Source organism: Anarhichas minor, unplaced genomic scaffold (assembly GCF_050575085.1).
Source record: "Anarhichas minor isolate MPS153535 unplaced genomic scaffold, ASM5057508v1 ptg000014l, whole genome shotgun sequence".
NCBI lineage: Eukaryota > Metazoa > Chordata > Actinopteri > Perciformes > Anarhichadidae > Anarhichas > Anarhichas minor.
In genome coordinates, this window is record NW_027466460.1 from 15,968,965 (window position 1) to 15,995,501 (window position 26,537).

Below are 26,537 nucleotides of genomic sequence, written 5' to 3' on the forward strand. Positions count from 1 at the left end.
CGAGTAGAACGGACATTCACATTCAAAACAACGTAGGTGGATGAGACCGGCGGCCATTTTGGAGTAACAACCTACCCCCCCAAAAAATACTATAATACTTAATGCTTCATCCACACACTCTTGTTACAGTGTAAGAAAGCACAATGCTATCAACGGATGAGTTACAACTTTGCTTTGGTTATTTTCTGTAACCAGTGTAGCATTAAAGCATGGTGGAATTAGCAAACAAGCTAGCTAACTAGCATACGGCTGACTAATTAGCAAGCTTGCTAATTCCACCATGCTTTAATGCTACACTGGTTACAGAAATGAGCTAAAAGAGGCGTTTGCTTAACTGGATTGTTAAGATAATGTCTAAGTGAATACCCTTCATGTATGATTTACCTGACGCAGCAACCAGGTATGAGGAGGAGTTACTACGTCCTCTCATGTTCTGGGCTTCACAGTAATAATTCCCACTGTGTTCAGCTCTGAAGTCAGTGATGATGAAGATCTGTCCTGATGCTTTTGGTGAGTCTTCATCCTCCTTGTACCAGGTGTAGTTAGCTGCTGGGTTAGCATCACTGCTACAGGTCAGAGTCACTGAACTGCCCTCCACTATCTCAGCAGAGGGACTCACTGACACAGAGGGAAGCTTTGGAGCATCTGGAAATGAATATAGATTATTATAAGTTGATCAATAGAATCTTTATTTAGACACCACAGGCTTAATAAAAGTTAACTTTTTAAAACTCACCAGTTTGTAGGTTTCTTGTTGAACATTTTAAGCCTAAACTCTACTTCATGTTTAGTGCTCCTTTTGATAAAGAGCAAACAATTTGACAGATTGATTGTGTCTGCTCCTTATTACCTGTATTTTACTCACATTTCACATGAACATTGATGTATTCAGACATCCTCCATCCCAGCTGGTTCTCAGCTCTACAGTAATACCGTCCAGAGTCAGAGGACTGGATGGAGCTGAAGACGAGCTTAGAATTGTCACTGAGATGGTGTTGAATTCCAACCTTGTACCACTTGATGTAGTTAGCTGCTGGGTTAGCATCACTGCTACAGGTCAGAGTCACTGAACTGCCCTCCACTATCTCAGCAGAGGGACTCACTGACACAGAGGGAAGCTTTGGAGCATCTGGAGGAGAAAAGAATAAACATACTTAAAGGTTATAATATGTTATCATAGAATATTTATTATTTTAATTAATATTTCAGTTTCTTTGTTTCAGACTATCTCTATTATGTATCACAGCAGCTGTCCAGAGTGCTGATCCTGGAGCTGTCTCAGGTGAGACTCCTGCTGGTGTAAACTGACAATAAGAAGCCTTTAATCATTTGTAATGTTCAACAACTCCACACATTCTTCTCTTTAGATGCTGCTTGTGTCGTTAGCTGAGTCTGTCCTCTCACTTCTAGCTGTTGTAGGGAGTTATTGATTGTTTCTTCACCCAGCTGGCTGATCACTTCTAGTTATGTTCTGTACATAATTCAGCTGAGTCAGCTAAACAGACTGTATGGAAATCATATTATTTTATCCAGTTTCTTCTACTAGTTCTAGTTTTTCTTTTTGTTTCCTTTAATAACACCATTAATTCATAAATAAACAGCTGTGTCTACTTTAAGACTTAGAAGACTTCAGTGTGTTTACAGCTGTGATTATAATTGTATTCTTGTGTCAGTGTGTGTGTGACACTTCTACATGTAGACTGAGGGGCCAGGGATTGAACCACCGACCCTCTGGTTAGTGGACCACAGCTCTACCTCCTGAGGAATGTTGTGCTTCATACTTTTGGTTCCTCTAAAGTCACATACAGTGCCAGTCTGGTGCCGCCATATGAGATGTTGTTGAACCTCCACAGGCTGACACAGTGGAGTAAACTTACACACTGAAGGAGAACGCTGATCCTCATATCCGCTTACAGCACAGGAGTAGCTGTCTGATGAACCAAAGATGACGAAAAGAGAAGATCCTGTGTTGATGTAATGTTCATTCTTGTACCAGAAGTAGGAAGGATAATAAGGCAGAACACAACTGCTGAGACACTTCAGCTCCGACCAGGTAGAATCATATCTGCTCACCTCCACCTGGAGACCTGGATCTGTGAAGAAGGAACAGAAATGTTATTTTATTAAACTGTCAACATTCACACAAGACATTTATATCCTAGTTTTCTAGATGTTGAACATTTGTAGATGATTAACATGTGAATTAAAATATTACCTGTGACGGACAGAGTGACTCCAGGTGAACCAGTATATTTCTCATCTGGTTGGTTTGTCATGAACCTGAACTTGTACTCAGCTGAGTCGCTCTCTCTCAGGTCTGTGATTCTCAGAGTGCACTTCTTCTCATAACATCTGTACTGCACACGACCTGAATACTCAGAGTCTGTTCTCAGACTCACAGGTTCACCATCTTTCTCTTTAGTAAACCAGAATGTGTTGCTGATATCATGGTGCTGTATTCTAGATGGGTATGTGTAGCTGCAGTGTATGTACGCTGTTGATCCTTTTACAGCACAGACCTCAGTAGAAATGTAAGTCACTCCCCAGTCATCCTGACTCTGTATCACTGAAACACAGAGCACATCAGGAACCACAGTCAGACTCAGAGCAACATCAGAGGACACACTCTCATTAGTAGTGAAGTAAAGAAAGAGTCAACGATGTACACATGATCTCTGCAGTTGGAAGGAACAGCAATGTATTGAACCTGTCAACTTAAACACAGTGAACAAGATCAAACAGCAGAAGTTTAAATATTAGAAGGGTGCAGTTCATGAGATAAAGAGTCTTCTTTGCTCTGTGGTTCTCTGTCTGTGGTCAGCTGCTGCAGAGTGAATGGAAACTGTAGAGAAATGCAGAACACTGAGGAGTGAGAGAATAGTGTGATGTAGATAACAGATCACTGACAGATAGCATCTTTTTAGCATTTGACTGGTGATGGCTTTCAAAAGTCAACACGAACATGTTGTGGAAATTTATCATATGGTTCTTTTAGTTATAACTTGTATTGCTTAAACCTGCCTATACCAACCTAACCCTCTTCCCACGGAAAGGCTGGGAACCTGGCCTTGGTGGGTGCAGCGGCCAACAACATCTGCGAGGGGGAGGGTGAAGGGAGAGGAGACGAGATAACGCGCATATATACTCTGTTTTATTTTTTATTAGGGTTAGACCTCCGAACCATCCGTGGGGAAAGAGCTCTATCCATTCAGCTGAATTATGATTGAAGTGTCGGTTCATTAAATATGTTTTTAATACTTCAAGAAGGTCCATCGTGATTATTTCTCACAGAGAGGTTAAAAAGATTTTTTTTCCACCACAGAACACAAGTGCTCTTACCAAAAATCTAAATTTGCAGCATCTGGCAGTGAATTCATTAATCGTAACACTTCCCTAATCCGCAAAAAGAAACAGACAAAAATAGTGAGAGAGTTCAGCTCCAGGCAGCAGAGCTCTCTGCTTGTTCTGTGTTTGCAGGTTGAACTCTTTAAGGTTCAAGTCTTTGTTGTTGTTGCACTAGAGTCTAATTGGTTGGAAGATCTGGGGGAATAGCCTGAACATCCTGCATGTTACACCTACATGGCTCCTCATTGACAGGTGTGTCTCTGCACGTATGTCCACACATTTGTTTTGTGTTTTATTTTTGTTTCAAACACAAAGTTTGTCAAAGCTACAATCATGGATGCATCAAAGAATGTGTCAATTGGGCACAGGCCCAGGGTCTGTAAGTGTCAGGGGAACCCTCTGGCCTTCACCTACAAAATGTCATTTGAAGAGACGTGAACCAAAAGAGACTCAAACTGCAAAGAAGGAAACACAAAACTACTTCAAAAAGGTGCAAAACATCCACAATGAGACAGAAAATGACTTCAAAGAGATGCAGCACAACAAGCTGTAAAGACAACATGGACATATTGTCTTATTTTACAGTTGATTTGGTCCTTATTTGCAAAACCAGCAGATACAGAACAACACAAGCATTTATTTAGAGTTGTGTTTCTGGACATTTAATGAATGTAAGTCAATAATCACAGTCAACACAATAGTCTGCTATGAACATGGCTGATAAGAGCAGTGAGAATTAAATAAAACAGTCGAGTTGTGTGCCAAAGAGCTAAAACACACTAAAACACTGTAGAGCTGAGTTGAACTGTGGCTTTGTTACTACAGGAAACTCTTTTGTCATCATAAAGTCCTTTGACCCATTGTTTATATAAAGACTTTCATTAGTGCAACTTTAAGTTTTGTTGTCGACTTTGCAACTCCTACAGTGAGTATGTTGTGTGACTTGAAAGACATGATACGCACTCATGTTATAGTTCCTGTATTAAATATGCTATCAGAGAGCTAACAGCCTCTAAATGTGGTCGAATGAAACGCTGAACGATTAGAGGAAGTTCCAGAGAGAGATAATGTTAATGTTCATACAGTCATTACTTTCATCCACATAAACACAACTTTACTGTCTTTAATGGAGCACGATTCTTCAGTTTATACAGTTTATGATGTTAAGGTACAAGTGTACAGAGATGCTGCTGCTGTTAAAAACAGCTCTGTGTTGGTCGTCCTGTAAACACTTCAATCTAAAGAAAGAAAAGTCAATGTTGCACCACATTTTATAACATCAGATGTGTTTATGAACTGAAAACACAGCTTCCTCTGTTGTCCTGAGGAGCACTAACGGCCTCACAATATAAATGTAGATGTACAGTACCTTGTACAGAGAGAAGGAAGACAACAAATCCAGCGGCTGCTGCTGTTGAACTCATAGCTGCTCCTCTCTGTTAAATCAGCAGGTAGATCAGGAACACTTTATGTCAGTAAGTCACCACAAACATTTCTACTTTAAAAAGGAGGGTGTTGTCTTTGAAGTCAGCTCGTGTCTTCTGGTGTTGGTTCAGTTATGTTAAACAGTTATCAAGCTGTTAAAACGCCTGCCTGGCTTCCTTCCTCTTTACGTTAAAATGTGCATCAACACATTGAGGCCTCTAAATACATAAGCGGCAATGAAGAAGTCAATCTTGCAGCCGTTTGTGCTGCAGTTGCGCAGCTGAAATGACGGGGAGTCATCTCGTCACCATCTCGTAGAGGAAAAGACAGGTGATCACTAAAGGCAGTAGGAGTCATGTTGTAGAGACCACAAAGGTCTTGAACTACAATCATATACATTATAGTGTAGCAAACGTCCACGGATATGTGATAATAACAATAAAGACACAATCTGAACTGATAAACGTTGTCCAGAGACTGCTCTCAGGAACTATAGGTCACTTAATGGATGAACTCTCATGTTACCAAGTGCCTGGACCGACTCGAGATAAGATTTGGGGTCAATCTTGACACTCAACCCGATTTATGAACTATAAGTCTTCGTTAAGGCTGAACCTACAAGGTTTTATGACCCAACATTTTTGACGAACGTCTACGTTCCTGAGGGACACAGGGACACATCCAATTGTAAAATAACGACTTAAGGAAACTGAGTCTGGATGCATATTAACATGTACCTGAATCCTAGTCTCAGTTTGGAGTCTTAGGGGGAGACGTTCTCCCCTCCCGATCTTACCCCCGGAGGGGGGGAGCGGGCAGTACATAAATCTCTTGAACTAAATTTAATGTAAAAATGTCAATTGACAGATTTAATTGATAGACAGTGATCAAAGGTGTGAGTCACTGATTCTACCTGGTTACATGCAATCCCATTCATTTATTTGTTGTTCATCGTTATTTCATTGCATCTTTCATCATTCCATTCCGTTCACGTTTTAGTTTTATCGGTTATTCTAACGATGGTATTATTGTTAGTAGTTTAGTGATGCAGTTAGTCTAATAAATACTTCACTTATAAAGAACTTGATCATTTGATTTGTGTGTGTATTAAATAATCGCTCCCTGTACACCTTGAGAAGAACTCCGTAGCAACCCTGAGATTGAGAATTAATTTATTAATATCACATTTAGAAGTTTTCCCTGTTTTTCCAAACTTTGGTGGCGTTTTAAATCTAATCTGAAGTTAAATTATCGAACTTATATTCATGATGTATCACGGAAGCTGAGTACCGTCATTCTCTTTATGCTGATTTTTGAGTTCACGATTCCTTTAATTGTGACGTCTTTAAGTCTGAGACGTCTTCACACGCAGGACAAGAGTCTAACTGTTGAGGAGAGACGACAAAATAAAACTCACCTCATTCACTCATTGGATCAAAAATGTACTCGAGAATGTTTAAGTGGAGACACTACAGGTGAATAGGGTCAAATAATTAACTCATAGATATCACCATCAAACTACACCAGTTTATTACTCACATTAAGACTATTATTGTTTGTATTTAAAGTTTTCTGAAATGTTATGTTTAAATATACAACTGTCATTATCTAGTGGTAACTTTTATTGTATTTAGGTATGTTTTTGCTTCAATAACTGAGTTGAACAGACTTTAATGGATTTATCTGCTCAGACAGACGTGATGACAATCAGTATTTCATAAAAGCCATTTATTATATTAAAGTTAAATCATGTACATGTATAATGCACCTGCACAGGTACATAAAGCATGCATTATGAATATTCTGCTACATGTCGCTGTTACCGAAAACTGACATGTCAAAGCAAGTTTATCTATAAAGCACATTTCAGCTACAAGGAAATTTAAAGCACTTTACATAAAACATCACAAAGTGCAAAGAAATGAATAATAAAAGAACATTTAAATACAATTAAAAAGAGCGATTCAAGAGCTAAGATAATAAAACAAAAACTATAGTTAGACTATATAACTATAAGTCCTCAGATAATAACTTAGTATATTGAAGGTCAATAGGTCCACTTCAGTGCACTTCTCTCTGTCTCCATCCAGGTGAGTCTCCCTCTGGTTTAACTGCATCTGAAGAAAACCACATGAACTTATTTCTCAGAAATGGAAGTAGGAAGTTATTCTGAGTTGTTTTTATTTTCCCGATGCAGCAGACTGAAACCTGTCTGACCTTCACACCCGGTCTTCCTGCTCCTCTGAGTCTTCTGTCTGTGCTGCAGCGTTTGAGATGTTCCCATACTCAGGATCAGAGTCCAACTGATGGAGAGAGACGACAAGATGAGAGTCAAAGGCCTCACAGATGGACTTCAGATACAACTGACTGTCGAGCTTTCAGCTGTATGAAACCTGAACGTCTGACAGCAGAAGAACATTTGTAGTAAATGTGGTTGTAAAATGTTTGAGGGTAAATACACATAGGTGGTTCATAAAAATAAAGATTACTAATAAAGTTAGGTGTTAATTATCTTGATGACCTCATAATAAGAACAAACAATGACCCTTTGGTGAGTTCTGTCACTGAGGACAAATGTCTCTCTCACCTCCACAGTCTCTATGGGTTCATGTGGTTCAGTGGTGGAGCTCAGAGCTTTCTTCTTCCTGGATTGAATCCAACATCATACAAAGACCACAAATGAATGAATTAAACATTTAATGACAACTCCAAAACTATTAAAGGAAGTATTCAAAGTGAAAGATCAGTGAGGATTAGTTCTTGTAGTTTTACCTCTTCCACAGACAGAAGAGAAGCAGAGAAATCGGAATCACAACCGCCAGAGTCAACCTGGTGTTACGTATGATCATTGCTGTTTTATCTAGAACTGGAGACAGACAGTTATTAGATAAACAACACTTTACCTTATTAGAACGGTTTGATTCATGAATAAACTTATCAGACGATGCTGTTTGTTAATCAGACGATTCGTGTCATGAAGAAACTCACCTGATACAACAGTCAGATGTAAGGTGGAGTTACTACGTCCTCTCATGTTCTGGGCTTCACAGTAATAACTCCCACTGTGTTCAGCTCTGAAGTCAGTGATGATGAAGATCTGTCCTGATGCTTTTGGTGAGTCTTCATCCTCCTTGTACCAGGTGTAGTTAGCTGCTGGGTTAGCATCACTGCTACAGGTCAGAGTCACTGAACTGCCCTCCACTATCTCAGCAGAGGGACTCACTGACACAGAGGGAAGCTTTGGACCATCTGGAGGAGAAGAGAGAGACAACTTATGAATCTTTGTGTAGAGGCCAGTTATTGTACTGTGGTTACTATGTGAACGTAGAAATCTAAAGAAAGCTAAAGTAACCACTAATAGACCTGAACATGAAACACGTTTCCTCTTCGTGGTCCGTTTCTGTGGCCTCCCACATGCATCACAACAAAATGTAACTCAAAATTCCTCTCACATTGTGGGATGACGCCACATTATAAGATATTAGTGTTATTTTGACCGTCTCTTATGTTTTTCATGACCAATGATGGTATGAACCCGGTTGTAGAAGTTAAAAGTGTTGTGGAAATGTATCATATTGTTCTTTTAGTTATAACTTGTATCGCTTAAACCTGAACATATGCAGACAAGGCCAACCAGACTCATTTAAACCTAAATAATAAATGCTATCATATCGAAGGTATTTTCATGTCTGGCTTGCTGTCGTGTCATCCTGATCTCACCAATTAAACCCTCTTCCCACGAAAACAATACCAAGGCTCTGACCTCGGCCTTGTTGGATGCATCGGCAGGCAGAGGCGGACATCTGTGAAGGGGTTGGAGACGAGATAATGTGCATATATACTCTGTTAAACTATTCCTTGTTGTTAGACCTCCGAACCATCTGTGGGGAAAGAGCTCTATCCATTCAGCTGAATTATTGTTATTGTCTGTTCAAAAAATACAGTGTTTTTTTTATAATTTAAGAGTTTTCTCATATCGGTTACTTTTAGGGAGGATAAAAAGATTTTTTAAATAATTTTGAGCAGTTATGATGTGTCATATCTGTCATTCATAACAATAAATGGCTCATAATGTGTGTCATGTGACCCTGGTAAGGCCGATTTACTCGTGTGAGACATTTTTAGATGTGGGATAGTCCAACGAGAGCCATGCAGGGGTGTTTGATCGTATCCGGGTCTGTTTACTGACTAAAAATCGCAAAATGCTGGGCGAACCCCCCTCTCTACATGGATTGCTCCACCCCACAGAATCGTCTGCCATTTTGTCATTCATTCCGCCAGCGCATTGATCTCACTCACAGACATGCAGCACAACATGGCGGGCAGAGCTGTGCAGAAATCCGCTGGAATAAATCCGTTTTTAATCGCCAAAACCGTCAAAACGTAAGTTTTTTTACCCAATTGTTTTTTCTCGTGACCTGTGGCTGATGTTGGCATGCATACCCATAACTTTTGAACGGTTTGAAAGAGTAATTTGGACGCCGCTGTGCGTTTCCAGGTCGAATCGTGCCCCTCCTGCATGTGTTCATCCGCCATGTGCGATCCTGCTCCGTGATGAGAGATCCATACAGAGAGCATAGGTCGTCGATTTTTGGCCAAAATTGTGGCAAATCTTCTAGATATCTTCCAGATATGATATTAGTTCATGTATAACTGTGTTTGCAGTGTTTACAATGGCTGGTATGATGATGTTGCTCGGACTTTTCCCGTTAATTCGATATTTAATATGTCTGGAGCAATAATCATATTTCTTTATGAAAAATACTTTCTACGACACGCTGAATGCTGCACACTCTAAAACAGCCCCCCGTGGGGGGATCTCGAGTCCAACGGTTAATCTATTTCACTCACATTTCACATCAATAGAGATGAATTCAGATCTATTCGTCCCCAGCAGGTTCTCAGCTCTACAGTAATACTGTCCAGAGTCAGAGGACTGGATGGAGCTGAAGACAAGCTGAGGTTCTCCACTGAGAGGAGGAGGGTCTGGATCTTCATCCTCCTTGTACCAGGTGTAGTTAGCTGCTGGGTTAGCATCACTGCTACAGGTCAGAGTCACTGAACTGCCCTCCACTATCTCAGCAGAGGGACTCACTGACACAGAGGGAAGCTTTGGAGCATCTGGAGGAGAAAAGAATAAACATACTTAAAGATTATAATGTGTTATCATAGAATATTTACCATTTTAATTAATATTTCAGTTTGTTTGTTTCAGACTATCTCTATTATGTATCACAGCAGCTGTCCAGAGTGCTGATCCTGGAGCTGTCTCAGGTGAGACTCCTGCTGGTGTAAACTGACAATAAGAAGCCTTTAATCATTTGTAATGTTCAACAACTCCACACATTCTTCTCTTTAGATGCTGCTTGTGTCGTTAGCTGAGTCTGTCCTCTCACTTCTAGCTGTTGTAGGGAGTTATTGATTGTTTCTTCACCCAGCTGGCTGATCACTTCTAGTTATGTTCTGTACATAATTCAGCTGAGTCAGCTAAACAGACTGTATGAAAATCATATTATTTTATCCAGTTTCTTCTACTAGTTCTAGTTCTTCTTTTTGTTTCTTTTAATAACACCATTAATTCATAAATAAACAGCTGTGTCTACTTTAAGACTTAGAAGACTTCAGTGTGTTGACAGCTGTGATTATAATTGTATTCTTGAGTCAGTGTGTGTGTGACACTTCTACATGTAGACTGAGGGGCCAGGGATTGAACCACCGACCCTCTGGTTAGTGGACCACAGCTCTACCTCCTGAGGAATGTTGTGCTTCATACTTTTGGTTCCTCTAAAGTCACATACAGTGCCAGTCTGGTGCCGCCATATGAGATGTTGTTGAACCTCCACAGGCTGACACAGTGGAGTAAACTTACACACTGAAGGAGAACGCTGATCCTCAAATCCGCTTACAGCACAGGAGTAGCTGTCTGATGAACCAAAGTAGACGGAATAAGAAGATCCTGTGTTGATGTAATGTCCATTCTTGTACCAGAAGTAGGAATGATAATAAGGCAGAACACAACTGCTGAGACACTTCAGCTTCGACCTGGTAGAATCATATCTGCTCACCTCCACCTGGAGACCTGGAAGTGTGAAGAAGGATCAGAAATGTTATTTTGTTAAACTGTCAACATTCACACAAAACATTTATATTCTAGTTTTCTAGATGTTGAACATTTGGAGATGATTAACATGTGAATTAAAATGTTACCTGTGACGGACAGAGTGACTCCAGGTGAACCAGTATATTTCTCTCTTGGTTGGTTTGTTCTGAACCTGAACTTGTACTCAGCTGAGTCGCTCTCTCTCAGGTCTGTGATTATCAGAGTGCACTTCTTCTCATAACATCTGTACTGCACACGACCTGAATACTCAGAGTCTGATCTCAGATTCACAGATTTACCATCTTTCTCTTTAAACCAGAATGTGTTGCTGATATTACGGTGCAGTATTCTAGATGGGTATGTGTAGCTGCAGTGTATTTTTACTGTTGATCCTTTTACAGCACAGACCTCAGTAGGAGTGTAAGTCACTCCCCAGTCATCCTGACTCTGTATCACTGAAACACAGAGCACATCAGGAACCACAGTCAGACTCAGAGCAACATCAGAGGACACACTCTCATTAGTAGTGAAGTAAAGAAAGAGTCAACGATGTACACATGATCTCTGCAGTTGGAAGGAACAGCAATGTATTGAACCTGTCAACTTAAACACAGTGAACAAGATCAAACAGCAGAAGTTTAAATATTAGAAGGGTGCAGTTCATGAGATAAAGAGTCTTCTTTGCTCTGTGGTTCTCTGTCTGTGGTCAGCTGCTGCAGAGTGAATGGAAACTGTAGAGAGATGCAGAACACTGAGGAGTGAGAGAATAGTGTGATGTAGATAACAGATCACTGACAGATGGCATCTTTTAAGCATTTGACTGGTGATGGCTTTCAAAAGTCAACACGAACATGTTGTGGAAATTTATCATATGGTTCGTTTAGTTATAACTTGTATTGCTTAAACCTGCCTATACCAACCTAACCCTCTTCCCACGGAAAGGCTGGGAACCTGGCCTTGGTGGGTGCAGCGGCCAACAACATCTGCGAGGGGGAGGGTGAAGGGAGAGGAGACGAGATAACGCGCATATATACTCTGTTTTATTTTTTATTAGGGTTAGACCTCCGAACCATCCGTGGGGAAAGAGCTCTATCCATTCAGCTGAATTATGATTGAAGTGTCTGTTTATATCATTATGTCATTGTTTATATAAAGACTTTCATTAGTGCAACTTTAAGTTTTGTTGTCGACTTTGCAACTCCTACAGTGAGTATGTTGTGTGACTTGAAAGACATGATACGCACTCATGTTATAGTTCCTGTATTAAATATGCTATCAGAGAGCTAACAGCCTCTAAATGTGGTCGAATGAAACGCTGAACGATTAGAGGAAGTTCCAGAGAGAGATAATGTTAATGTTCATACAGTCATTACTTTCATCCACATAAACACAACTTTACTGTCTTTAATGGAGCACGATTCTTCAGTTCATACAGTTTATGATGTTAAGGTACAAGTGTACAGAGATGCTGCTGCTGTTAAAAACAGCTCTGTGTTGGTCGTCCTGTAAACACTTCAATCTAAAGAAAGAAAAGTCAATGTTGCACCACATTTTATAACATCAGATGTGTTTATGAACTGAAAACACAGCTTCCTCTGTTGTCCTGAGGAGCACTAACGGCCTCACAATATAAATGTAGATGTACAGTACCTTGTACAGAGAGAAGGAAGACAACAAATCCAGCGGCTGCTGCTGTTGAACTCATAGCTGCTCCTCTCTGTTAAATCAGCAGGTAGATCAGGAACACTTTATGTCAGTAAGTCACCACAAACATTTCTACTTTAAAAAGGAGGGTGTTGTCTTTGAAGTCAGCTTGTGTCTTCTGGTGTTGGTTCAACGCTGCTGTTTAAAACCGGCCTGGCTTCCTTCCTCTTCACATTATTAGTATGCATGAACAGACCAATGACTGAAAACCCTCAAGTTGAAATGAAGAAAACATTCTTGCTGTTGTTTTGCAAACGATGCATGAACTTCTTGAAATTATGTTGTATAAAAATTACAGTTAGAGATATAAACATATACATATATACATATGTATACTGTATATACGTGTTTTTAATCCTCCTGTGTCTGTTGTGACCAGAGTTTGGCAAATTATTTTTGAACAATCAACAGATCCAGTAGCTGAACAAAACCTGTACGCATCATAAACGTTTGTTTGCCACAGAGTTCATTTTCTGTAATATTTCCAAAATCAAATGAGAGAATCCCATTGGCTGTTTGTTGAGGTTAACTTCCTGTTGGCCTAAAAACATATGTCATCATAACAAAAAGAGTGTGATTCTGTGTGTGTGAAGTCAGGATTTTCGAGACTAACTGAAATGTGGGTTTTATTTATTTATTCTTTTGTCCAAATATTTATACATTTCAAATACTATATGAAAATGACTCTTGACTTCAGGACCAGTGTGTAGGGTTTAGTGACATCTAGTGGTGAGGTTGCAGATTGCATCAAACTGAATACCCGTCCGTTGAAGAACTACGGTTACCTTCAGGTTACATAAAAATGAACAAAGACTCTCTGGAGTCAGTGTTTGGGCCGTAGAAACATGGCGGAGTCCGTGAAGAAGACCTGCTCCCTGTGTAGATATCAAGCGCTCCTTTTAAGCTTAATGAAAACACAGTAATTGCTAGTTTCAGGGGATTTTACACTAATGAAAAGATGGTTATGAATATTACATTTCAGTTAAAAGATCCCCCAAAATCCTACACACTGGACCTTTAAAGCAGTTCAACAGTGGTGTTCAAGAGATACAGTTTGTCACTGAGCTGGTTTTCCAATATGGTTCAACCAAACACATTCGTCCAAATAAACCCCTTCTGATGACAGATGACGTACTTCCCACAGATCAGGGATCTCCATGCAGACACCTGGAGTTCATCAGGGTTTTTAGGATCCAAATGGAGCTGAGAGACGCCTCACTTCCAATGAATTCAATTCCTTTGAGGACCTTCTTACATCAGAAGTTTTGCAGTATCATGTGACTTAGTCTTTTCTGAGCTTGAGCTCCGGGCGCCGTAATGTTCCTCATGGTGTCCGAGTCACAACCCCCGACGTCAGCGCTCACACACAAACCGTATCCGACTCTCTCCGTCTCACACGTTCAGCTGTCGGTGTTCTCGGGCCTCCCGTCCTCCCGTCCTCCCGTCCTCGTTCCTGCTTCCTTCTCCCATGAGCCCTGGTGCTGCTGGGGTTGGGAGGGGACACGGTTAAGGTTGCCACGGTTTCTTGTCTCGACCTTGTTGGTCTGCTACGTGTTTAAAGCGGCACTTGTCGCCGTAGAAACAGCCTGTGGTCTGCCAGTAGAAGCACTCGTCTCCGCTTATTGGTGCGCACCGTCTGGACCTGCGTGGACAGAACCAGAGGAGAGGACCCCGCGTCACATTCAGAAACAATGAACATCAATACATGATGCCAACAGTGCACTTCTGTGTTACACTGTGATTATAGTCTTTAAGTCACTGATTGGTGTCGATGGACGTTGCTCCAAGGAAGTGGGATTTTCTGAAATGTAGTTTGAGTCACTAAATGAGGTTTCAGTTTAATTTGACCTTAAATGTAAAGAACAGTTCACAGTGCAAATGCAAAAAAGAGAGAAACAATGCTTTTATTTATTCAAAATCAGCATCAACTATTTTATCTTTTATTTTAACAAAGAGTTTTAAAAGTTTCATGTTTCATGTTTAACTCCTAAAGCGTTGTTTTTTTTGGATGTCTATCTTGCGAGGATCATCAATGATCATAATCTTCCCAATACGTCACCTAAAATGTCTCACGACATGTCTAATCCTCACCTTAACCTTAACCAAAACTTAAAGGCGGGTTCACCCCAAAATCAAAATCACATAATGTTCCTCTAACCCGCAGTGCTGTTAGTCAATCCAGATTGTTTAGGTGTGAGATGCCGAGTGTTGGAGATTTCTGAAAAGAGACATTGCTGTTGAGTTTTTCCAAATGTCTCTCAACTGTTTTCACCGCTTTAAGCACCACAAGCTGAGTTCCATCAACAAGAGGCAACTCACACCAAAACCATCTAGAAAGATAAATAACGCAACAGGATATGATTTTGGGGGTGACCGGTCCCTTTAATACTAATCTCTGACGCCTAAAGCAACTCAAAGACGTGAAAGCTGGTGATAGAATCCTCGACTTTGTAAGGAACCAAAGTGTTCATCTGCAGAGGGAGGACATTTCTGAAACAAAGCACCACAAAGATCCAGGTTCAGAGTGAGATGCTCGGTACCCTGCGGCTGCTGAGCTCTGCTGTGGTCCTGCAGCGTTGATCCTTTGCATGGGGGACACGGTGCGCTGGGTCCAGCGCTCTGGGTACCTCATCACCAGCTTGCAGCTCCCCAGCTCCACGCCCTGGACAGGAGGACACGGCACCGTAAAGTACACCGAGACATCGACGAGGACAAACGTCACGTCGGGTTCGTTCACCTGCACCTCACTCACCTGCAGCTTCTCCAGGGCTTTGGCAGCAATATTGGCATTCTTGAAGTTGACGAAGGCACAGAAACGCTCATGAAGAACCCGGACGCTCTCTATCTCACCGACCCTGTAATCATGGAAACACAGAGCCTCTAAAACTACAGCAAAGCAGTGAGGCACAGATCTGCAGGAAACGTCCTTCATGTCCAGTGTTCACAGCTAATAGAGTCATTATTATGAGTCCAGTAGTACACCAACCATTCTACTACTTATGGTAGAAATACCACTACTACTACAAGTACTACTTTAACTACCTCAGTGACTAAACTAAAGCCACTACTATTTACCAACATACCTCTGTAACTACTACAGATACTACTACTACTTGGAAATGTTAAATATTGACATTTTGGTGATAAATATAACTACTAAAGATTTCATGGTGGTTTTAGGTGATACCAGTTTTTCTCATTTCAGTGTAACACAATCGTGTTTCTTTATTATTGAAGTTGATCAACCTGTGATGCTTCATGCAGATGTCTTAAAGCAATTATCTCAAATATAAGTCACCATCGATCGCTGAATGAGGTAACACACTGATGAAAGTATTGCAATATTTAAATATCTGCAGTATTACGAACTGGGTGTCTGTTGGGACATTAAGTTACTGCTAATGCAAACTGAACATTTCCTGCTGCAGCTTCACATTAAAAGCATTTAACTGGCAAAACAGTTGACATTTATTGTGAAGGAGTCACAGGAAATGCAATGTGTTTATCGGTGAGCTCGACACTGACTGATATCTATTTTGGTCATAAAAGCAGATCACAGCTGCTCACAGAATGATGGAAAAAGGTCAATTATGTCCTCACTTCCTTATTAAAACAACCAGAGTTTGTTCAAAATAAACAGAGCGTACAGTTGGAGCTTTTTATCACCCTTCATAGAACAACTTCATGTGAAGTCCATCTCCTTATTGCAGTGGTCCTGGAACAACTAGATGGGCCTCAGCTGACGGCTTTATTCTGTTGTTCTTTACCCCTAAAGACTGAATTCATGACTCCAGGCTAAACATGCAACGTGTCCTCACACACGTTCAGTGTTTTTACATTTTAAAGACGTCCAAGACGTCTTTCTCTGTCACTTCCAATGTGATGTTCCCGACCCACAGAGAGCGACAGCTCCTGGAAGACAGAGAGAGGGAAGTCAGCAGGAGAGAACAAAGAAGTTCATATTTGCATTATATTATCATTTTTTTACTACACGCAGCGTACGTATGATAACATTTAAAAAGAACAACTATAAAAAGAAGAGAGGATTGATTTGCGTCATGTTTAGAATGATACTGTTAAACTACTGTCTATTACAGACACGTACCCACTCTGGTCCTTCAGTGCTGGAAGTAAAGAGGAGACAGGAAGTAGACATCATGGAAAGACAAAACAACAAAAACAGAGCATCAATGAGATGTATTTACAACGATGAACCACTGTGGTCTGCTGTAAAGTACACTAATGTGCTGACACAGCACTTACTTACTGTAACATCATATCAATAAACAATAAACTCCCACTGGACTCTACAGTTCATGCAGCATGTCTGCTTTAGTCCAGACTGCTGATACATCTTCATATCCAATATACTGAATATATTCTACTCTGTAAACTACATATTTCTCTGCCCCTTTCTTTGCAGCAGTGTGCTGTTCATAATAGATCGTTTATATCTTACTGTCCATGTATTTAATAATCTTTACACATAAGTGTTGCCGGTCTCTGCTGTTGATGTGTGACGTGACTGGAACAGAGAGCGGTGCTGCCCCCGTGTGGACACAAGCGGGGCTGCGGCTGAGCTCTTACTTTGGGCCTCTGGTGAGGTGACAACCGCCTGAACGGTGGTGAACTTCTCCAGCAGCGCTTCACTCTGCTCCTCCTCGAAGCCCAGCTCCTACAGGGAAAGTCAAGAGGTAAGAACGTTAAAGTCACCTCATGGAAACGTCTCTTTTCTTTTTCAAATGCACTCAAGAACGACACGTCATCGACATTTAGACGAGGACAACGCTCGGCTCTAACCGACCGCCTCAACCTGGTCATCACAGCTAGAAAACAATCTCAGCTCTTGTACGTCCAGACTGTTGGTCCCTCTTGACCTGTTAACAGCCAGCTAACCACACGTCTGTATTCACCACAGTTCATTTGGTTTGGATTTAACATGTTGATATCATGTTCTTAAATCAATTATAAACACAAATACAAAAGAAAGAAGCCGGAAGCTGGAACTGGACTGATTTCAGCTCCTGGTTTTATGTGCACGCTTCAGTTCACTTCAATTCATGAAGTTCTTGATGGACGCCTCGGTTCTCCTCACCGTGAGCTGCAGGACGCGGCAGGAGAGGAGTTTACTGGAGGCTTCCTTACAGAGCTGATCCAACTTCAACACCCGCTCCATGGCCGCCTCTGCTTCACTGAACCGCTGGAATGCGCACACGCGCACACACACACACACACACAGACACACACACACACACACACACACACACACACACACACACGCACACACACATCATTTTTTACACTACGCAGGTGTTTTAAAAAAATAAATATTGTAATAAGATACATTTTAAGTCCAAATGCTGAATCACAAACTGCAAAATCTAATGTTCTGTAGGAACGTATTTGTCTGCTGTGAGCTGACCTTTAACCCCATCAGAGCACACCCCTTACGGAAGTACCCCTTCGGCCAATCGGGAGCCAGCTGAATGGACCTCTGAGCGTCTGCGAGGGCGGACGAGTACTGCTCCAGACACCAATAACAGTAGGAGCGGTTTCCATAGAACCTGTGGGAGTCGCGTAGAGACACTGATGTCAAACCAAAGTGAACGTGAGGAGGAGGAGGAGGATGAAGGTGGGGTGCCATCAGGAGAGGACAGGGTCACTGTCGCTGAGCTGCACAGGTCAGAGGTCATATGTCACCTGTGGTCCTTGGGGTTGCAGTAGATGGCTTCTGTGAACATGTCCACCGCTTGGATGTACTGGCCTTGCTCGAACATCTGAATGCCCTGCACTGGAGAAAGCACACACACACACACACACACACACACACACACACACACACACACACACACACACACACACACACAGACACACACACACACACACACACACACACACACACACACACACACACACACACACAGACACACACACACACACATTTAAACAATGAGGACTTTTTACCGACAGTGTGTTCTGTGAATTATTCTTAGTAGCCAGAGCTTTGTTCATGAAAAGGAACATCTTTCACAGCTTTGAGCGCAGAGGTATTATGGAATGTGAGAAAATATGTTTTTGTAATTTGGGTGAACCAGCATTTAAAACTTTGCATTAGCAGCAATGTCAGTAGACAATACCTGAAGTTATTCTGTGGTTTTATGTCTCAGTAAAGTTTTAACGACTAACTAACAACAGCTAACATCTATCCCTGATCTATTATTGAAACTTTGCCTCAACACAACATATTAAAGCTACTACGTGGAACTTTCATTTAGTGTTGATTCTGGCGACCCCTGTGGACAAAAGCGGTAGTGTTTCAGAGCACCAGGGTCCCTTTAGAAGTCCCTTTAGGTCTGACAGTCTCAGGTTAATTAACACTACTCATTCGTATTGGAGGATGAGATGAGAACTTAAAAAAGTCAGAATGAAATATGAAATTCACACAATATTTGGAATCTGATGGACTGAATTAACCTAAACAACGTAAATACGTGTTTATCTTCTTCATTAGTTATTAAAAGGGCACAACGTGTATCTAAAGGTCAGACATCGATTCACCTGTCAGAGACTCGCCCCTCCTCTTCATTTCTTCTGTGCTCTCCGTCTGCAATCACATCAGTTCTCTTAGTATATTGTGTCCAAACATAATGTGTTCGAAACCAATAATGTAGGTCTATTAAAAAAAGTATAAAATCAATGGTAAATTGGACAATAAAATAATGAATTAAGGTACAAAACATTCAATTAAATCTCCTCAAAGCGACCGGACTCCATTGACAGAAACAGTAAGTTTACCTCCATTATCATTGTGAAACGCACTTCATTCAAACTCATCATAACGGTGTGTGTGTGTGTGTGTGTGTGTGTGTGTGTGTGCGGTGTGTGTGTGTGCGGTGTGTGTGTGTGTGATGTGTGTGTGTGTGTGTGTGTGTGTGTGTGTGTGCGGTGTGTGTGTGTGCGGTGTGTGTGTGTGTGTGTGTGTGTGTGTGCGGTGTGTGTGTGTGCGGTGTGTGTGTGTGTGGTGTGTGTGTGTGTGTGTGTGTGTGTGTGTGTGCGGTGTGTGTGTGTGTGGTGTGTGTGTGTGTGTGTGTGTGTGTGTGTGTGTGTGTGTGTGTGCGGTGTGTGTGTGTGCGGTGTGTGTGTGTGTGTGTGTGTGTGTGTGTGTGTGTGCGGTGTGTGTGTGTGCGGTGTGTGTGTGTGCGGTGTGTGTGGTGTGTGTGTGTGCGGTGTGTGTGTGTGTGGTGTGTGTGTGTGTGTGAGTGTGTGTGTGTGCACCTGGCTGCTCCGGGCCTCGTTCTCCTCGTTCTCTCTGGAGATCTGTGTTGCTCTGTTCTTCAGGCCTTTGAGTTTGATGTGGCTGGCGGCGTTGGCCACAAATGCGCTGCTGACATCCCACTCTGGCTCCTGAAACACAGCAGAGTGACACACAAAATCATTAATTTAATCTGTAACATGGAGTGACAGGTCGTAGAGTCTAATCTCCTGATTGTTTGGATTAAGTCATAAAGTTATAACTTCACGTTGGATTTGGTTCCTCAGTAGAATCACATATTTTCAAATAGTCTTTGATTGACATGAACTTATTCTCCTGTAAAAGGTAGTTAATGGAAACAAGCACATTTCAGAAAAATAAAATGAGAATTTAGTGCAAACAGAAATAGAGAAATACCAGCAGACCCTCATATTCCCACCTGCTCAGACGCGTCCTCCATCCTCTCCTCTCTCTCCAGCTTCTTCCGTTCTTTCTGCCTCTGAAAGGAGACATGCACACGGTGGCAGTGGGATGGAACAGAGACAAGTACGGACACCGGCGGAGAAGCAGACGGGCGGTCGGGTGTGTCGCAAAAAAAGGTAAAATAAATACGAACAGCTTTGAAGAGGGTGTGGACGAATACATGGAAGCAGGGGATGTTAAGTAACAACTGTGGAGTGGGTGTGAAGACAAGGTGGGTCAACAGGTGAGACGATGGAAGGTGCAGTGGAGGAACATATGAGACATATTCATGTTAGTTAGTAGAGGAATCAGAAACACATGAGCTGCAACATCTTATATTTATTCTCACGTTTCCATTTTGTTACTTTGTGGATTTCTGTTTCATGATTTGGGGATAGTTTCATTATATTTCATTTCACTAAACTGTTGCACACATTGTAATTTGTTCTGTGTTATGTTTCTAACTTCAGACCTTTTTAAAAATATGAAAGACACAAAGAACTTCTAGATTAAGACGAGGATTTATCACCGATACTGTACTTCAGATTGAAATGAACCGTAGTTTAAAGTCTGTGTGATGCGACAACATGGAGCTAATTATATTGTGTGTTGAATTATATTGTAAAATGCTGTCCAGTTATCTGCTATTCCTTTATTACATTTTTAATCTACAGTTTCCGGTAGCAGTCCGTTGGTTCTGGTTCTGTTCCTGTGATGTTCTAGTATCTTTGGTAGATGCAGCTCACGAGCCTTGAGGTGTATTGAATCGTATATATAATATATTGAATTCCTGTTACTCACTTTCCTTTTAGCTCTCCTCCTCTCGGCTCTCCTCCTTGTTCTCTCCTCATCCTCAAACCCAACCCAAAGATCATGAGATGCATGACGTCATGTACTGTGACACACAACGCTTAATTCTGCATCATGTGATGACGACACAGACAAATAAGTAAATGTTGTAATTCTGTAGTTTCGTCAGTAAAGAATCAATTGTGTCTGTGTTTAGTATTCCAAAATGAATTCAATAATAAAGGTATAAATTAATAATTATAAACGTTAACTTGCAATCTTGACGATCTTGCCTGAGGAGATGAGGCTCGAGGACTCAGTGATCTCTTTTAAATCACTTCTTAAAACTCAGTTTTACAGACTGGCTTCTATGTGACGTCGTCGCTTTTCTGTTTTATTTGTTGATTTTACTAAATTATTTTAATATATATATATAATTTATTGTATTTTGCTTTTGCTGCTTTGTCTGTCAAAAGCACTTTGTAAACTCTGTTTTCAAAGGTGCTCTAAAGTTATTATTATTATTATTATTATTATTATCTTGGATTATTTGTTGATACAGCAGCAGGCAGTCGAGTGAGTTGTAGTTCCACTGACTCACTCATGTTGAAACATCAGTTGAACCATGTTATCCCTCTAATCTCTCTAGTGTCCACCAGGGGGCGACTCCTCTGGTTGTATAGAAGTCTATGAGAAAGTGACTCTACTTCTCTCTTGATTTATTACCTCAGTAAACATTGTGAACAGGGTGAAAGATAGAAGGCAGCATCCTGAGAACTCCATCTGCTGAGACTCTCAACAGACCGCTATGACCTGCAAGGTGAGAGTCACATGACCGGTGGAGGCTTCAGTAGAGGCTAGTTTTGGGGTTTTCTCATGGTGTCTGATAACAGCTTTGCTGTCACTTAACATCGTGACATTCAGAGTCGATGGTTTCACACTTTTTTGAGATGTCAAACTTAAACTTTTGTTATGTTCAGGAGAGCTAAGGTCTCTTATAAGGGAGCTGGTTCCCCGTAGTTAAACTTTTACCACCTAGCATAAACATGTTGACAGCTGGAACAATTGACTGACTGAATATCTTTATTTAATCAAATATCAAGTTATTTAAACAATACAAATCAGTACTATCACATACATTTAACAAACTGTAGCCAGAGAATAAAAGTACAAAACCACACTGTAAAAAAACATTTAAAGGTGCTGAATTACAAACTCAGAACAAATGTATGATTGAAGGATCGCCTCCGCACGCCTCTCAATATGGCAACAAGGGTGCAACAGGTTCACACAACAACAACAGTGCTGACAGAGCTAACAATGTTAAGCTTGGAACGGTGTTATCAGCTGTAACCGCCGTTTGAGAGCAGTGCAGAGCGGTGCTGATTACTTAACCAGTGGGACGCGCTCAAATGCACTAAAATGCACTGAAGTTCACACCCTGCCGGCCCGGCTCGATATCAACACACAGAGAGAGAGAGTGACTTCATTCTCTGCTCAGGTTGACATTACTCCACTATATCTTCACATAGACAATAGTTGTTTGATGCTATATTAATGCTCTGAATGTCCAATTTTGCACCTTTAAGTTGAGAGACGAGTATTTAAACAAAACACTTACTTGTGATGCACCTGAAGTAAGAAAATGAGCGAAAGAATATTGGCAATATTTTAAACAAAAACATGTAATTCATCTAAAAAGAACAGCAGAGCAGAGAGTAGTAAAGACTGTTTACAGAGAAATGTACTTGATAAGATGCTTTTCTAGAACTGGCAGTAAGATATTACTCCTTAATAACATTTTTAAGCTAATTCTGTATTAGAAGGCTATTTATAAATCACAAGCTGACCACCCATTGGTTCACTGATACTAGTTCTCTGCTGGAAGTCTTAACGATGGTTAATACAGTAAGTCAAACCTAACATTCATCCATGTGTGTTTAATCTGCTTCAACACTGTAAAGTAACAGAGCACAGATCCGTGATGTGTTCATGCTCTTGGTTGTTGGCTGACTGTGCTGTACAGTGCAGATAAATCACCCACAGCTTCTTGACATCTTGACCTGTGAATGACAAACAGTAAAGCTCACAATATTAACTAAGAACAGGTTTAAACAGCAATAAAAGCAACGACCGCTGCAAACGTCGTGCAGCAGAGACAGATTGAACAGACTCACTCGTTGGCAGCACTGGCACTCTTAAAGTTGACCCTTGTGTACTCCACGTCCTCCTCTTCCTCCTTGCGTCTGTGGGGCCGAGCTGGCCTGATGTTGGAGTAGAGAAGATCTTCCTGGTTTCTAGAGAAGCTCACGCTGGCATAGCAAAGCTCTTCCTGCTGCTCCGCTGGTGAGCTCTGCACCAATAAACAAGAGTATTAAGCACCTATTGGATAAGTACATTTGTTGTTGGCCTGTAATACAAATGACCAGATAGTAAAACATCTGCAGGGTTAAAGGTGTGGGGGGGGGGGGGGCTTGTTCTGCAATTATTTCGTCAACATTCATTCAAAGTTCTCATGTTGTGGCATCAAACCTCAGATTCAAAGTCAAAAAGTGAAGCACAGGTCTTGAGTTCTCTTTTAGTCGTTGTAATACCTCCTGGTCACCAGCAGAGGTTCATGAAGTTTCCCTTCATCTACAAACTGTTAACATGTATCTGTGGATGGAGACCTGTAAATCCCCCAACAATGAAAGGGCCAAAGCCACACCACCTACAGTGTTGATAACAGTGTCTCTGTCTCAGCACCTCATAGCTTAAGACAGAGAAAGGCTGGATAAAGCCGGGGTGGACAAACGTCTTTGATTGTGGGTCGTATATAGAAAACCAGAAGGAGTCACAAGCCAAACAACAGTAAATGTGTCGTTTTCAACCAGTCACACTGCAAGAAAATCACTGATTCTAGACCAGAAAACAACATTTGTACAAATGTATGAAATGTGGGACTGATGTTTAGTTTTATAGTAACACACTTCCTCTTGACTTCAGTGAAAGAGTACTGACTTTACATCATTTTTGCCACTCGCTTGCTATCTTCCATCTTTTTAGTTCCACCATGTTTACCTGATAAACTGAAGTAAAGGTTTTCATAGTAATAAATGTAGAGCAGTTGTTCAAAATGGCAGCGACATCTAGTGTTTAAACTAAGAAGGGCAATGTACACACAGTGTCATTTATTACAAATATGCTCAAACCAAAGTCTAGTCTATTTCAAAAAAATCAAGATAACCAGGGTGTGACATGCACATATAGGTTCACCATTTTGGAAATGATGACAGTATCCAAATAGGGACATGAAGACTTGAAGAAGACATGATGACTATTCAAACGTGCTTTAAAGTGAAGTCTTAGAGACACCTGAGCTCTTCTTCCTCACCTGAGCGCTGTTGTCTGGTCCGTCTCCAGACTGGCTGGTTTGTGTCGAGGACCTCTTTCTTCTGGAGAGAACAATAAATGAACAAAGATATGAATCATCAAATAAAGTTAGTCAACAACTGAGCGATTGTAAGATGCATTACTGAATATAATCACAGTAAAGCTGAACTGCTCACCTAATCAATAGGAAGGCAGCGAGGATTATGATAGCCAGGAAAATAGCAGTGGTTGATCCAACAGCTACTGCTGTCAATGAAACTGGAGAAACTGATCAAACAGAACAATTAGAAACTGATCATTTTCAAGAAGATTATATTCAGACAGAAGCATTCTAAATAAAGACGTATAACCTCAACTTTTGCTTGTTTTTCTTGCCCCATAATATGAAATGTATCTCACAAGGTTACAAGGGTTTTATTTGTCACTGTACGACAGGGTTGCACATTGAAATTTAGATTGTAGTCCAAATTTGCTATATAGGAAAGAAAATATAAAAAATATATATTACATATGGAAGATGAATTCAGGAGTTAACAACAGGACAAAAACAAGACGTTTAACAAAGTGTAACAGAATCTCTAGAACCTCAGGATCTGCTCTATGCAGATGATAAACTTCTTTATCCATTTGTGACTTCCAGGGCGAGTGTGAAGCAGTTGAGTTGAACATCACATAGAAATAAAACACGAGTAGAACGGACATTCACATTCAAAACAACGTAGGTGGATGAGACCGGCGGCCATTTTGGAGTAACAACCTACCCCCCCAAAAAATACTATAATACTTAATGCTTCATCCACACACTCTTGTTACAGTGTAAGAAAGCACAATGCTATCAACGGATGAGTTACAACTTTGCTTTGGTTATTTTCTGTAACCAGTGTAGCATTAAAGCATGGTGGAATTAGCAAACAAGCTAGCTAACTAGCATACGGCTGACTAATTAGCAAGCTTGCTAATTCCACCATGCTTTAATGCTACACTGGTTACAGAAATGAGCTAAAAGAGGCGTTTGCTTAACTGGATTGTTAAGATAATGTCTAAGTGAATACCCTTCATGTATGATTTACCTGACACAGCAACCAGGTATGAGGAGGAGTTACTACGTCCTCTCATGTTCTGGGCTTCACAGTAATAATTCCCACTATGTTCAGCTCTGAAGTCAGTGATGATGAAGATCTGTCCTGATGCTTTTGGTGAGTCTTCATCCTCCTTGTACCAGGTGTAGTTAGCTGCTGGGTTAGCATCACTGCTACAGGTCAGAGTCACTGAACTGCCCTCCACTATCTCAGCAGAGGGACTCACTGACACAGAGGGAAGCTTTGGAGCATCTGGAAATGAATATAGATTATTATAAGTTGATCAATAGAATCTTTATTTAGACACCACAGGCTTAATAAAAGTTAACTTTTTAAAACTCAACAGTTTGTAGGTTTCTTGTTGAACATTTTAAGCCTAAACTCTACTTCATGTTTAGTGCTCCTTTTGATAAAGAGCAAACAATTTGACAGATTGATTGTGTCTGCTCCTTATTACCTGTATTTTACTCACATTTCACATGAACATTGATGTATTCAGACGTCCTCCATCCCAGCAGGTTCTCAGCTCTACAGTAATACTGTCCAGAGTCAGAGGACTGGATGGAGCTGAAGACGAGCTTAGAATTGTCACTGAGATGGTGTTGAATTCCAACCTTGTACCACTTGATGTAGTTAGCTGCTGGGTTAGCATCACTGCTACAGGTCAGAGTCACTGAACTGCCCTCCACTATCTCAGCAGAGGGACTCACTGACACAGAGGGAAGCTTTGGAGCATCTGGAGGAGAAAAGAATAAACATACTTAAAGGTTATAATGTTATCATAGAATATTTATTATTTTAATTAATATTTCAGTTTCTTTGTTTCAGACTATCTCTATTATGTATCACAGCAGCTGTCCAGAGTGCTGATCCTGGAGCTGTCTCAGGTGAGACTCCTGCTGGTGTAAACTGACAATAAGAAGCCTTTAATCATTTGTAATGTTCAACAACTCCACACATTCTTCTCTTTAGATGCTGCTTGTGTCGTTAGCTGAGTCTGTCCTCTCAC

General features: G+C 40.9%; 2 protein-coding genes and 2 long non-coding RNA genes across 4 annotated transcripts; all 4 read right to left on the reverse strand.

The window, feature by feature from the left end:
- Positions 1 to 313: 313 nt before the first annotated feature.
- LOC142950131 (B-cell receptor CD22-like) lies at positions 314 to 10,590 on the reverse strand. The gene is made up of 9 exons (XM_076092030.1): positions 10,569 to 10,590; positions 9,622 to 9,891; positions 7,759 to 8,019; positions 7,543 to 7,636; positions 7,358 to 7,415; positions 6,996 to 7,073; positions 1,878 to 1,977; positions 866 to 1,129; positions 314 to 645 (listed from the first exon to the last, which is right to left on the reverse strand). Exons 1-9 carry the CDS (start codon positions 10,588 to 10,590, stop codon positions 314 to 316), a joined length of 1,479 nt encoding a protein of 492 aa, XP_075948145.1.
- LOC142949943 (uncharacterized) lies at positions 1,979 to 4,936 on the reverse strand. The gene is made up of 3 exons (XR_012954117.1): positions 4,715 to 4,936; positions 2,216 to 2,566; positions 1,979 to 2,087 (listed from the first exon to the last, which is right to left on the reverse strand). It is a non-coding gene; the product is annotated as an uncharacterized LOC142949943 (long non-coding RNA).
- Positions 10,591 to 17,054: 6,464 nt separating the features above from the next.
- LOC142950132 (uncharacterized) lies at positions 17,055 to 21,989 on the reverse strand. Its single transcript, XM_076092031.1, has 8 exons — positions 21,891 to 21,989; positions 20,266 to 20,325; positions 19,850 to 19,978; positions 19,133 to 19,178; positions 18,275 to 18,365; positions 17,997 to 18,138; positions 17,670 to 17,774; positions 17,055 to 17,249 (listed from the first exon to the last, which is right to left on the reverse strand). The coding sequence occupies exons 1-8, from the start codon at positions 21,987 to 21,989 to the stop codon at positions 17,055 to 17,057; spliced, it is 867 nt and encodes a 288-aa protein (XP_075948146.1).
- Positions 21,990 to 23,147: 1,158 nt separating this feature from the next.
- On the reverse strand, positions 23,148 to 24,765 carry LOC142950060 (uncharacterized). Its single transcript, XR_012954126.1, has 3 exons — positions 24,626 to 24,765; positions 24,451 to 24,511; positions 23,148 to 23,430 (listed from the first exon to the last, which is right to left on the reverse strand). It is a non-coding gene; the product is annotated as an uncharacterized LOC142950060 (long non-coding RNA).
- Positions 24,766 to 26,537: the final 1,772 nt, after the last annotated feature.

Excerpts from the sequence above, each read along its gene's own strand:
- LOC142950132 (XM_076092031.1), bottom strand. The coding sequence starts at position 21,989 with ATGTTAAGTGACAGCAAAGCTGTTATCAGACACCATGAGAAAACCCCA. Across the intron at positions 20,326-21,890 it reads ATGTGACTCTCACCTTGCAG|AGGCAGAAAGAACGGAAGAA; the intron begins GTCATAGCGGTC and ends GTCTCCTTTCAG. Across the intron at positions 18,139-18,274 it reads TGCAACCCCAAGGACCACAG|GTTCTATGGAAACCGCTCCT; the intron begins GTGACATATGAC and ends CGACTCCCACAG.
- LOC142950131 (XM_076092030.1), bottom strand. The coding sequence starts at position 10,590 with ATGGCGGCACCAGACTGGCACT. Across the intron at positions 7,416-7,542 it reads CTCTTCTGTCTGTGGAAGAG|GAAGAAGAAAGCTCTGAGCT; the intron begins GTAAAACTACAA and ends GATTCAATCCAG. Across the intron at positions 1,978-6,995 it reads CAGAGGAGCAGGAAGACCGG|TACATCAACACAGGATCTTC; the intron begins GTGTGAAGGTCA and ends AAGAATGAACAT.